Source organism: Canis lupus, chromosome 31, assembly GCF_048164855.1.
Source record: "Canis lupus baileyi chromosome 31, mCanLup2.hap1, whole genome shotgun sequence".
Lineage (NCBI taxonomy): Eukaryota > Metazoa > Chordata > Mammalia > Carnivora > Canidae > Canis > Canis lupus.
Genome location: NC_132868.1, coordinates 5,304,942 through 5,318,249, shown reverse-complemented (window position 1 = coordinate 5,318,249; position 13,308 = coordinate 5,304,942). Strand labels below are relative to the sequence as shown.

General features: G+C 49.0%; 1 protein-coding gene across 4 annotated transcripts in view; it reads left to right on the top strand.

Moving 5' to 3' along the window:
* ANKRD33B (ankyrin repeat domain 33B) overlaps window positions 1–13,308 on the top strand; it is an 81,907-nt gene that overhangs the window by 43,394 nt on the left and 25,205 nt on the right. For all 4 annotated transcript variants that reach the window (XR_012021636.1, XR_012021637.1, XM_072807325.1 and 1 more), the window contains exon 2: window positions 4,869–4,998. Coding sequence is in view for 2 of the 4 variants with exons in the window: in XM_072807325.1 (XP_072663426.1) it covers window positions 4,869–4,998 (130 nt within the window). In the remaining 2 variants the exon portion in view is untranslated. The remainder of the gene's footprint in view (window positions 1–4,868; window positions 4,999–13,308) is intronic.

Here is a 13,308-nt window from a genome sequence, read left to right as displayed (position 1 = left end):
GCTGGCAGGCTGGAGACCCAGAGAAGAGCTGTGGTTCAAGTCCAAGGCCTTCCCTTGGCACAATTCCTGCCTGCACAGGGGAGGCCTGTCTTTGTTCTCTTCAGGCTTTCAGCTGATTGAAGGAGGCCCACCCACGTCATGGAGAGCAATCTGCTTTACTCAGTATACTGATTCAAATCTTAGTCTTATAAAACAAAACAAAACAAAAAACACCTTCACAGAAACATCTAGAGTAATGTTTGACCAAACATCTGGGTACAACATAAAATTGTGACACATAAAATTAACCATTACGTTTACCCTACTTCCTTTCCTTTTGCAGAGGGCATTAATACTTTGGTATAATTCATCTAGATGTTTCCTGTGCATTTTCTTGTGTGTGTGTGTGCGCACGCTAATGACCTTTCTTTCTCCTGCCTCCATCTTTCATCTGTCAATATATAATAAATGATGTTACTAAAACCCTGGTGTTAGATCCTCCTTTCTCTCTGCAAGGAATGGGGTTTTGGTTTGTGTATATATATATATATATATTTTTTTTTTTTGATGTGCAGACTTGCAGTTCTTAAACAGAAATATCTCAACTCATTTTTTTTTTTTGTCGTGTTGTGCCAATGTTTCTATGGTGTGTAGACTTAGAAATTAAGCTCATGTTTTGAGGGACTTGAATTTCTAGCTGATGTCCAAATAGATAGTTTATTTTTTTTTTAAAGATTTTCTTTATTTATTTGACACAGAGGAGAGAAAAAGAGAGAGGAAATACAATCAGGGGAGCTACTGAGGGAGAGGGAGAAGCAGGCTCCTTACTGACGTAGGGCTCGATTCCAGGACCCCGGGCTCATGACCTGAGCTGAAGGCAGACACTTAACCAACGGAACCACCCAAGTGCTCCTTATTTTTTCTTAAGAATATTATTTTATTCTCATGGACATCTTGCTTGAAATTAAGAAAAAAAACAGCCTATATGTGGCCTCAGCGACCATCTGCAAGTGAGCTTCTGTCAGTTTAGCGAGTGGTTAATATTTATTTGCCTTCGTGACAAGTCTTTTGTTGCGGTTTGTCTTGGGAGACCATGGTCTGAGGGTGCCAAAGATTGTACCTCCTACCGTCCTGTCGGGCACCAAGATGTTCCAGCTACCACAGAGTTAACACTAGTTAAACCCTGGTTTTACACATGGAAATGTCAGACTTTTGGAGGGAGCCCCTTAGAGGGTAGGGAACAAAGGTAATTTTTCTTTTTCTGAAGGTAATTGTTTTTAATAGTAACGTAAATCAGTCTGTGTTGGGAGATGACAGGTATCACTTCTGCGTCCGATATCATTTTATCCTGAGCCCTCAAAATTTAGGTTTCTATTTTTTTCCCCTGGTAATCATCATTTCTAACCTGAGGTTGTGCTAAGATTTCTTTTCTTTCTTTCTTTCTTTCTTTCTTTCTTTCTTTCTTTCTTTCTTTCTTTCTTTCTTTCTTTCTTTCTTTCTCTTTCTTTCTTTCTTTCTTTCTTTCTTTCTTTCTTTCTCTCTCTCTCTCTCTCTTTCTTTCTTTCTTTCTTTCTTTCTTTCTTTCTTTCTTTTCTTTCTTTTCTTTTTCTTTCTTGATTTCTGAGACTACTGTCAGCAGTGGTATGCTGCACACTTGGGAAGTCTTACCTTGGTGGCCAGTAAGGGCTGTGGTTCCAGAACATGGGCCCTCTCAGTGGGTGTGGTAGCAAGGAATGGAGGTGAGCATGATCCCAAAAGAGCAGAATCAAGAGCCAGGTGCTCAGGAGCTCACAAGAGCATCGCTTTATTGAAATTCTCCTTTATTAAATTTGTCCTTTTAACCCAGAGCCCTTAAGTAAAGATTGGATGTCCAGATTGGCAAAAGTGGGTACCCTTTGGGATATTTTTGAAGGGCCAGTTTTCAATATGTGTTCAAAGCTTTCAGAATATCTCTTTCCTTTAATGCAGAAATACTGCTTCTAAGAATGTCTCCTGAGATCCTAAGGAATGAGATTCATGAAGCCATGATTCTAGGGATTTTCACTGCCAGTTTTACTCAGAATACAGAAAAATGGGAATCAATCTCCGCGTCCAAGAGTGGGGATTCATCAGATAACTATGATTCTGCCGTAGTAGAATATAATGTTCCACATTTGCTGGAAATGTTGACACAAAAGTGTTTCCATTGATGTGAAAAGATGTTGCTGATCTATTCCTCATTGAAACATATAGCAAACAATCGATTTTGGTATAGAAAAGACGTCCGTGTGTGTGTGCACATGTGTGTACATCTTGTGTTTGTGAGATTGTGTGTGTCTAGATAAGTTTTTTCCTTCTCCGTTATTGGATTTTTTTTTCCTGTAATAAAGATGAGCTTCTAGTGTAATGATGTAAAAAGGAAGAAGCTGCATTGTGTTCAGCATGCCTTGCTTATAAGTCAGGAAATTGTCAGATACTTGAGAACTACCTCCATCCAAAGAATTCAAAAAATGAGATTTTGGTGCTTACCAAGTGGAGTCACCAGTTTTCTGGACCACTCGTGCAGCAGTGAGCAGACACGTTGGGTGGGAGAAGGCGGGTGGTGGGGGCAGTGAACCCTCGGGATCGGAGACATTGAAAGCCGTAGCCGCTTAATAAGTAGAGTCGGGGGATCCCTGGGTGGCGCAGCGGTTTGGCGCCTGCCTTTGGCCCAGGGCGCGATCCTGGAGACCCGGGATCGAATCCCACGTTGGGCTCCCGGTGCATGGAGCCTGCTTCTCCCTCTGCCTGTGTCTCTGCCTCTCTCTCTCTCTCTGTGACTATCATAAATTAAAAAAAAAAAAAAATTAAATAAGTAGAGTCGGCCTGGGCTCACTCCTGCTCTCCTGTCTTTTATTTTATTAACAATTTTATTTATTTATTTGACAGAGAGGGCATGAGCGGAGGGAAGAGGGAGAAGCAGGTTCCCTGCTGAGCGGGGAGCCGGATGGGGGGCTCCATCAGACCAGGACCATGATCCGAGCCCAAGACAGACACTTCATGACTGAGCCGCCCTGGTGCCCCTGTTGCAAAGTGTTTAGTCAGCGCGGCTGCTGTAGCAAAATGAAAGTGGATGGCTGATCAACTAGCAGAAATTCATTTCTCACCATCCTGGAGCCTAGAAATCTGGGGTCCTGGTGAGGGCTTGCTTCCTGGCTCATGGATGACTGCATCGTCCCCTGGCCAGCCTCTGCAGGAGTCCCCTGTGATGGGTTTTTTTCTGACACTAGTGGTTTTCCCTTACCAATTCTCCACTTCTCTGGCCACCACCAGGGTCTCTAGTGATCCGATTAATTCTGACCCTCACTATCCAGAGTTAGCAGAGACCCCAGAGGTGTAGGGCCAGTCCCACCAGACCTCCTCTATTTCAGACTCCAGGTCCCAACCCAGGGGTTACCTTCTTTTTTTTTTTTTTTTAATTTATTTATGATAGTCACAGAGAGAGAGAGAGAGAGAGGCAGAGACACAGGCAGAGGGAGAAGCAGGCTCCATGCACCGGGAGCCTGATGTGGGATTCGATCCCGGGTCTCCAGGATCGCGCCCTGGGCCAAAGGCAGGCGCCAAACCGCTGCGCCACCCAGGGATCCCCAGGGGTTACCTTCTGACCAACTGGCTACAAATTTGGGGGTTCCCACACCCCCCTTCAAGTTTGAGAGTTCGCTAGAATAACAGAACTCAGGAAAGCGCTTTACTTACTATCATTGGTTTATTATAGAGGATAAAAGCCAGGAACAGCCAAATGGAAGAGGTGCTCAGGGCAAGGTACGAGAAAGGGGTTTGGCGCTTGCGTTGCCTTTTCCCCGGGGGGCACCACCCTCCTAAGCACTTCAATGTGTTCATCAACCCAGAAGCCCCTCAGGCCCCACTGCTTTGGGGTTTTTATGAAGTTTTCAGTAAGTAGGCATGATTTGCTCTAGATTATTCAGTCATTGGCCATTGGTGATTGAACTCAATCTCCAGGCCCGTTCCCCTCCCTGGAGGTGGGGTTGGGAGTGTGCAGAGAAGCAAGATCTAACCTACTTCCATGGTAGTCGGTCTTTCTAGAGACTGGCCCCCATCCTGAAGGTACCAGCATTGTCTCCCACCCCGGTGAAGCATCTCACTGGCATGTAAGAATTGGTGATTTCTGAGGGTTTTCAGAGCTGAGTGCCAGGAACCTGGGACAAAGACCAGATACACATATTTTTTTATTATACCACCACTCCCAACGGGTCTCCCCACTTCCAGGCCTGTGTCCTGGAGTCTATTTCCATTCAGCTGCTCGACTTGATGAAGATACTTGACAAGTGACTGCTCAAAATGCCACCTGTCTCAGGATTTGTACTGTGACCTCTGGGGTTCTGATGCCCCCTTGACCTCCTCCTTCTGGCTCACAGGGCTCCGGCCCACGGGCTTCCCAGCTGGATGCTCCCCCCATGGCCCTTGGCCCTTCCTCGCCTCCTTGCCATCTTTGTCCAGTGTCCCCTTCCCAGGTAGCCCACCCGAGCACCCTATATGACACTGAGCCACGCCGCCCCTGCACTCACAGCCTCCCTTACCCTAGCCCCCTTACCAATCCACGGTCAGGACTCATCTGGCAGGTCTGCGGTTTGCTGTTTTTCCTCCTGTTAGAAGGCAAAGCGAACGGGGCAGGGACCTTGCTTCCCGAGGTTTCCCAGGCGTCCTTCCTCTCTCGTGGTCAGCATGGAACAGTTGAGAGGACACATGGCTGGCTGGTTCTAAACTGCCAGCCAGAACCGGGACTCGGGGTTCTGTGTGTTCACCTGGCTGCTGGCCCAGGCTCCCTCCCCTGGGAGACCCTGTGTGCACAGGGGGTGCAGCGGTGATGCTCGGGCTCAGCCCCCTCTGACCGCTTCCCTCTTCACTTCTAGACTGGCCTCATTGTCGCCTGCTACCACGGCTTTGTGGACACTGTTGTGGTCTTAGCCGAGTGCCCTCACGTTGACGTCAACTGGCAGGACAAGGAGGGGAACACAGCTCTAATCACAGCCGCGCAGGCAGGTAAGACCCACGTTTCCTTCCCTCCTTGGCGGGGAGCAGCTGCCAAGAGGTGAGGGATGGTGGAGGGGGGCACGCTGCACGTGAACTCAGCTCAGGAGATAAACCTTAGGATGGGAATGGTCCAGAAATCTGTCCTACTACATTAAGAGGTACAAGGAGAGGCCGATCCATCCTCGGACACATTTTTGTTGTGCCTTTGGGACGATGCAGAGTTTGTTTGCACAGAGCTCACCGTGGGGCACCTCTTGCCCTGCTGCGTCCAAAGTCTTGGAATGTGAAGTTGCACCAGAAACCCAGCCTTGTCATCCCTTCACCTAGAGCATCGCGCCCCAGGCAGTGTTGGAGATGGGGAACGGAGAGATGCTGGTGAACTCACTACTCTCGCTCACTAGTGATAGTGTATCAGGCATATTTACACTTGACCTATAGGTGTAAGGAAAAGCCAGGTGCTGCTTGCTGAGGGTGTATCTGTGTAACACGGCGGGACCATTAGGGAGAGAGCCTGGCAGGTATACGTGTACATCCCAGTACGTGTGCTTCAGCCCAGGACGGTCATTGCAAGAAGTGGCACTTCTGCTCTGTCTGCTGAGTGCATCGCGGCTGTCCTCTTCTAGGATTGTTTTCGGACATTTTTGGAGACAAACACAAAGCTGTGCTTGTGCCTTCAGGACCACACTCTGTTTGTACTCGTGGTATTTAGTGGGTTTGTTACTTGACCACTTTGAAAATTCTTGGCTGCCAAGATGAATTTGTTGGATCATTCAGGCTCTGAGCTGTGAAGAAGCTGCTTCTGGCTGAGTTGGGGAGAAAAGGCGTTTGCTTATTAGTGGAATGCAGGACACCTCACGATGTCATTGGGAGCTGTTGGGTATCAGACTCAAGGCTGCAGAGCTGGAGAAAATGCCCCAAACCATCTGCTGCCGCCACCAAAGAGAGACCTCCTTGTCCCGTTTTGCATCACGGGCTCCTAGGTCAAAGCCGGCACGGGTGACTGATCCAGGGAACCCAGGGAACCCAGGGAGCCCAGCCTAGCCAGCATCTTCCCGTGATGAAATGGGAAGTAGTCCATACACACTGCTTTTCGGTCAATATGGGTAAATGGAGAACTCCCTCAATTTTGCCAGTGTGTTGACCTCAGCAGCTTTTAGAGTGCAGAGCTTTGCCAACGGAGGCACTCCAGGCTTTGAAAGCTGAGGTCCATAGTGTCCTGAAGTGCAAGAGTGTAAGAGTATATCGCATGGCATTCAGCGATCATGGGCTCCCCATTCATCGCCTCCCACCGGCCTGGGAACTGGGGATACCCAAGTGATGGGCGGTTCTACGTTGAACTAATTCTCCAGCTCAGTAGGCATCTGATGGAGCTCTGATGGAGGGTGTGCTGGGGACCACAACTAGCTGTGTGGTTTAGGACAGGGCTCATGGAAGAGGGGGTTGTGGCAGAGGTGGACTTGACCTGAGTGCCGAAGAAGTCAGAGGGAGGCTGTTGCAGCCGAGGTACCCAGGTGCCAAGAGGGAGCCCAGCACGCCTCTGGTGATGTGGCAGTAAGATTGCATTCGGCTAGGAGAGGTGAGAGGTGGCCCCACAGGGAGCAGGGACCAGCTCATTAAGGGTCTAGATGCAATGCGAGGGAATGCATTCAGTGCCACGAGGCTGGCTGTGTGATGACGGAGCCTGGATAGTCTCCAAGGGCCCAGAGGCAGAGAAGGAACAAGAACCAGCTGGCAGAAAGTGGTGTGATGTGGATGGTGGAGGAGAGGCGGCATCCGGGAGGGCTTCTAGCGTCTGGACAGGGGATGATGAATTGCAAAGGGGTTTATGTAAAGTAATAGATGGAGAAGCATTGGCTCTGTTCGGTGCTCGGGCTGTTTGAGATGTGAGACATCTACATAAGAGGCCTCAGCAGCAAGCGGAGGGCATGGAGGTCCAAACTCCAGTGCCCGTTGGGGTACAGACCAGAGGGTTCAGGGGTAGCTGGGGCGGGGGGCATGCTGTGGTGTAACACCCAGGGGCTACCTTCTGAATTCTTGCCTATCTGAAAATAATAGGAATAACGACTTGTCCTTTGCCTTTTTTTCCCATTGAGTGTTGCAGGGGAATAGTCTGATTCCAGCCTGCTTTTGTATCTTTGTTGATACCCTGATCTTGTGAGACTCGTAAATATCTCCCCGCTTGTCCTTGACATTGAAAATAGCCCCCTGCCCCAGCTATATACAGATCTCAGCTCCTTCTCTCTGCATTTGTTTTGACTTATATTAGGTATATTTTCAGGAAATTGCTGTTAATCTCTTTGAAACACTATCTGCCCTATTTTGTTCTTTTTTGCTGAGATTTGCTCTTAGGCATAGAATAACTTGGTCCTCATGCCACGACTTTCTGTCTCATCCCCCCCCTCCATTGTATTACTCTAAGATTTGGGCAAATCCTGTATATTATTTCATTATTTTGTTTCTGTTCCATTTGTTGGATTACATTTACTTTATTCTTTTTGAGCATCCCTCAAGTCTCAGTCTGTTTCGGCTTCTATAACAAAAATCCCACATCCAGGGGGATTAAACAACAGAAGCTTGTTTCTACTGTTCTGGAAGCTGGGAGCCCAAGATTGGGGTGATAGGGGATTTGGGTCCTGGTGAGAGCTCTCCTCTTGGCATGCACGGGGCACCTCTTCTGTGTCCTCATGTGATAGAGAGAGAGAGAGAGAGAGAGAGATCTGTCTCTGGTATCTCCTCTTCTAAGGACACCTGTTCTCTTGCAGCAGGGCTCCACCCTTGTGGCCATAGTTAATCTTAATGCCTTCCACAAAGGCCCTATTTCCAAACTCAGTCGCTTTGGGGGTTGGGAGCCCAACAGAGGAATCTGGTGATACAACCATTCATTCCATCACACTCATCCTTTACGCAGGGGCTGTGCTTTTCCTGGATTGATGTATTATAAGTCACAGATGACACAGGTCCTCTCAGGGGAAGAGAGAGGCCCAGCAAAGGGAGAAGCTCATGTCCCTTCCAGGCTCAGGACCTGGGGCCGGCAGTGCAGATGGAGAAATTTGGAGCTAAGGGCAGCCCAGCAAGGGACACCTGGGAGGCTCAGAGGTTGAGCATCTGCCTTCGGCTCAGGGTGTGATCCTGGGGTCCTGGGATCGAGTCCTGCATCAGGCTCCTGTGGGGAGCCTGCTTCTCCTTCTGCCTGTGTCCCTGCCTCTCTCTCTGTATCTCTCATGAATAAGAAAAATCTAAGGGCAGCCCACTGGCTTCTCCCATCCCTGCTTCATCCCTGTCATCTCACGTCCGAGTTGTGTGGGAGGGGAGCAGCACAGCCTGTGTCTGTAGAGGGTGGCCCCCACATTGGCCTGGTGGCTCTGCTGTCTGCTGTGCTGGGGTGCAGGAAATGGCATTGGCGGTTCAGTGTGGCCCACAGCCCACCTTTCCTTCTGCTCCTGCCCTGCGCATTGGGGCCGCGGCTGAACTTCCCCAAGGTCTTGATGTCCGGCCTGACCTCCCCTGCTGCTTGCACCCGCGTCCACCGCCAGCAGGCCTCCTGTGGTTTCTGGCAGTGCCACTGCCTTCTCTCTGCTCTGTGGTCACCTGTGCGAAGCAGAGAAGGGGACAAGACACCTGTGTTCATGCCCCTGCAACTGTGACCTCAAGGGAGGCGATGGTCCCTGAGGGAGCCTCTCCTCCCACAGGAGTGAGATTATAGCTTGGTTAGATCGTGAGGATTGCCAAAGCTGGCATGTATTTAATTTTCTGGGCCCCACATGTAAGGGTGTAGCGGAGAGGTGTTGGGGCTGTGACCAGACTGGGTTGCACAGGACGATGGCTGCTCTGGGTGCTTTCTCTACTTGGCACCGCTGATGGTCTACTAAGTTGATGATACGATAAAATACAGTGTTCGGGAGAAAACCACATAAGCAGCTCAGGTTAAACACAGAAAGCCAGTGAAGTTCAGGGTGAAAATCTCCTAGCTTCTCACTAGTTCTGTCACCTGGAGGTAACCATTGTTAATTTGATGGGTACATGGGTTCTCTTCCATCTTCATAAAGAACTATATTTCCCTTTCTTACTTTTTTTTTTTCAAGATTTTATTTGCTTATTCATGAGAGACCCAGAGAGAGGCAGAGGGAGAAGCAGGCTCCCTGAAGGGAGCCTGATGTGGGGCTCAATCCCAGGACCCTGGGATCACCCTGAGCCAAAGGCAGATGCTCAACTGCTGAGCCACCCAGACGTCCCTCCTTTCTCATTAAGTTTTCTCTTCCTACTGGTGTCTAGATCATTACCTTGTTTACTGGTTTGCTCAAGCTATGTATGCTGCCGGCTGGGTCCCGGGCCCACCCTCTTCTCTGCCTGGCACCCACTCCCTGCACCTGGGCTCTGATCCCTGGGACACCCACCCTAGGCCTGCTTTAGAACTGAATTGTCTGGGGATATGGGTGAGGAGGGGTGAGGTGGTGGTTTTTTTTTTGTTGTTGTTTTTTTTCTTTTTTTGCTTTGTTTTTTTTTTTTTTTCACCTTAAAAAAATCTGGTTAAAGAGCATTTCCTTGTTTGTCTTAATCGCCTCACTGGGAGGAAGAGATTTTTCCCTAATTTGTTTCTAAAGGTTGTGACAGGCCCTCCCGGGCTGCCCCACTCCCTATGAGCACCATACTTTAGAGTGCAGCCTGCTTCTCAGCCTGGAGCCTCCCCCCATGGGGGGGGTGGTGGCTAATCTGTGTTTTGATGCAGATTTGGTTAGAACAGGGATTGCCCAGCTCTACCCCCTGAGTTTCAGATTGAAACTGATTGGGGAGGGGCCTGAGAATGTGCCTCTCAAGGGGTTCCCACAGAGTTGCTGGTCTGGGGAACCCAGGCTGAGAACTGGGTGTTGGGGGCACCCATACCAAGGGGTGGCCGGGGTGGCCCTCGGTGGCCATTCAAGGCTGGGGAGGCCACACAGCCCGGACAGACATCAGAGGGACACACAGCCATCATTAAAGCGGGGAGAAAGGCAAGCAGTCGAGGTGTTCCTGAAACAGTAGGGAGAGGCATGAACTCTAAAATAAAGTCACCTCTTCTTCCCCTTCCCCACCCATACTCTCTGAATGAATGAATGAATGAATGAATGAAATCCTAAAGAAAAAAAGAAAGAAGCATTTATTCTTGGCTTTAAGGAGGCCCTCCCCAAATCCGGTTCATGAGCCAAGCCATGCACGGGCAGTCTGAGGCACACCCCCCCCCCCACCCAACCCCTGCCTTCCTACCCCGCACCCCCCAGAGCCTCAGTGCCACTCTGTCCTCTGCAGCGAGCAGCATGCATAATGCCAGGCTGGCCCTCCCTGCATTTCCTTCAGGATTATAAAAATAAGCTCAAGGAATAACAAGTTTCAAGGATGCACCAGAGGTTACTTGTACCCAACCAACCTTATCACCAGTTTAAAAAGACACCTGCTGGGCAGCCCCGGTGGCGCAGCGGTTTAGCGGTTTAGTGCCGCCTGCAGCCCAGGGTGTGATCCTGGAGACCTGGAATCGAGTCCCACATCAGGCTCCCTGCATGGTGCCTGCTTCTCCCTCTGCCTGTGTCTCTGCCTCTCTCTCTCTCTAGCTGTGTCTCTATGAATAAATAAATAAAATCTTAAAAAAATAAAAAGACACCTGCTACTCTCTCACTTAGCCACACTCCTGCCCTTCTGCTAAAGAGGAACAAGTGGTGAAGTAAACACACAACTCCACCCCTGAGACTTACTCATTTCCTTGGTTATCTTTCTTTATATTTTGCTTTTGTTGGGGGAGGTAGGATAGAAGTTGGAACTGCAGCGAGAAAGAGCTTCTCTCTTTTTTTCTTTAAGATTTCATTCATTCATTCATTCATTCATTCATTCATTCATTTAGAGAGTATGGGTGGGGAAGAAGAGGTGACTTTATTTTAGAGTTCATGCCTCTCCCTACTGTTTCAGGAAAGACTCTGTTTGGGTTTTTAAGCTAGAGATGGTCGTGTCCCATTTTAATCTGATTCCAAAACCAGTTTTATTTATATGATGGTTTCTTAATTCCAAAAGATGTCTAGTAATATGTGCTTACAGTAAAACAAAACAAAACACAAAAAACAAAAACCAACCACAGAAGTATTCCTTTTTTTTAAAGTCGCAGTCCACTCTCCCACATCCTCTGTCTCTCAAATCTCCCGCTGTGCAGCCACCCACACTTCCAGACCTCTCTCCCTTCAAGCACACACGTGTGTGCCTGTGCTTTTTATGTACATGCGCATGGATAATTCTGTAGAGCTTTTCACTCGAATTTTTTTCACTTAGTAGATCTAGGAGATCTTTTCACATAGACCTGTGGACATGAGATTTACCTTGTTCTTCCTACAGCACATTCTGGAGTGTGATTGTGTGTCGCTGGCCGCATCCTCTGTGTCCTGTAACTGTGAGGCGGTTCAGTAAGCTGTGACTCATCCACTCGGTACAGAATCCTCTTTTAAAGCAAATATTTGTTCAGCAATTACTTCATGTCCAAGGGCTACCACGGGGAGCCAAGGCACACAGCTCCTGCCTTCCAGGGGTTTCCGAACTAGCCGGTGCAGGCAGCGCTGCAGTGAGTGGCGGGGGGTGCATTTCTGAGCAGGGTGTTTTGAGCAGCAGGTGTTCTCAGAGGGCTGGAGGGACGAATTGTAGGGGCTCTGTCCCTGGAGGAGGCTGGCAGAGTTAGGGGCGGGAGCCCAGGCAGGGGGCTGCCCCTCAGCACACCTGCCACCCTCAGCTGGCAGCCTGTGGGGCGGGAGGTGGGCGGGGGCGCAGGGGAGAGCACCCCCGTGTCTCCTTCTGCCCCGGCCCCAACTGAGCCACACCAGACACCTGAGGGCTGAGAACAGGCCGGTGCTGGGTCGAGGCCAGCCTTGGGCAGAGAAGGAAGAGGAAGCAATGTGCAGATAGATTCTTAGAACTCAATTGCTTCGTCAGGACATGCATGTTTACATAGCTGCTGCCAAGGGGCCTTTAGGGAAAAAAAAACTCATGTATTTATGCTTTCCACCAAGTTCCCAAGGGTATTCTTGCCAACCCTGGAAAAGATCAGTTCTTAGTGTTTGCCAGTCCTTGGATTACAGTTTGCAATTGTTTCTCTGATTCTCATTGGAGGCCAGGATCTGTTATGTTCTGGGTGCAGCTGACTGGATACCCAGTGAAACAGGGCTTCGGAGAAGAAACTGTCTTCTTTTGCAACATGACGTGTCTGAAGGCCACAGTTAGGGGGTTGCTTCATTGAATTGCCCCATGACACCAGGATGGGGGGCCAGCTTCTCAGAAGTGCTGGTCACCTTTTCCTCGCGATGCCAAGACTATAGCACATGGAGGCCTTGGGAGAGAGGAGTGAATGTGTCTGTGTGTCCTGTTCTCTAGGGCAGGAAGACATTTCCAGAAGCCTCCAACAGAGTTCCATTTATAATTCACTACCAGGGTTATGTCACACGCCCTGTGCCAAAACAAGTCACTGGCAAGGGTGACAGAATGACCCCAAATGACGTGGTCTAGTCAACATCAGCCCCAGCAGGATCTGTGTGGTTAAGGGAAACTTTCAAGCAACCATAGGTTTATATTATTTGATATCACACCTGCACTGAAAGTCCTGGCTTTCTTTTCTATGGCATTCACTCAGCATTTGTGAGTATGAATTAGGGTACAAATGCTTTGATCTGCCTGTCGCGTGTTCTCTAAAAAGTCTAACCTCTTCAGATACTTAATGTGTGATAAAAATTCAACCGAATCTGTATTAGGCCTTTACAATGGAGAGGATGTATGAAAAGAAATCCCTCAAATAATCCCTAGGTCTCGTTTAGCCAGCAGTTCCAACTTCTATCCTACCTCCCCCAACAAAAGCAAAATATAAAGAAAGATAACCAAGGAAATGAGTAAGTCTCAGGGGTGGAGTTGTGTGTTTACTTCTCCACTTGTTCCTCTTTAGCAGAAGGGCAGGAGTGTGGCTAAGTGAGAGAATAGCAGGTGTCTTTTTAAACTGGTGATAAGGTTGGTTGGGTACAAGTAACCTCTGGTGCATCCTTGAAACTTGTTATTCCTTGAGCTTATTTTTATAATCCTGAAGGAAATGCAGGGAGGGCCAGCCTGGCATTATGCATGCTGCTCGCTGCAGAGGACAGAGTGGCACTGAGGCTCTGGGGGGTGCGGGGTAGGAAGGCAGGGGTTGGGTGGGGGGGGTGTGCCTCAGACTGCCCGTGCATGGCTTGGCTCATGAACCGGATTTGGGGAGGGCCTCCTTAAAGCCAAGAATAAATGCTTCTTTCTTTTTTTCTTTAAGATTTCATTCATTCATTCATTCATTCATTC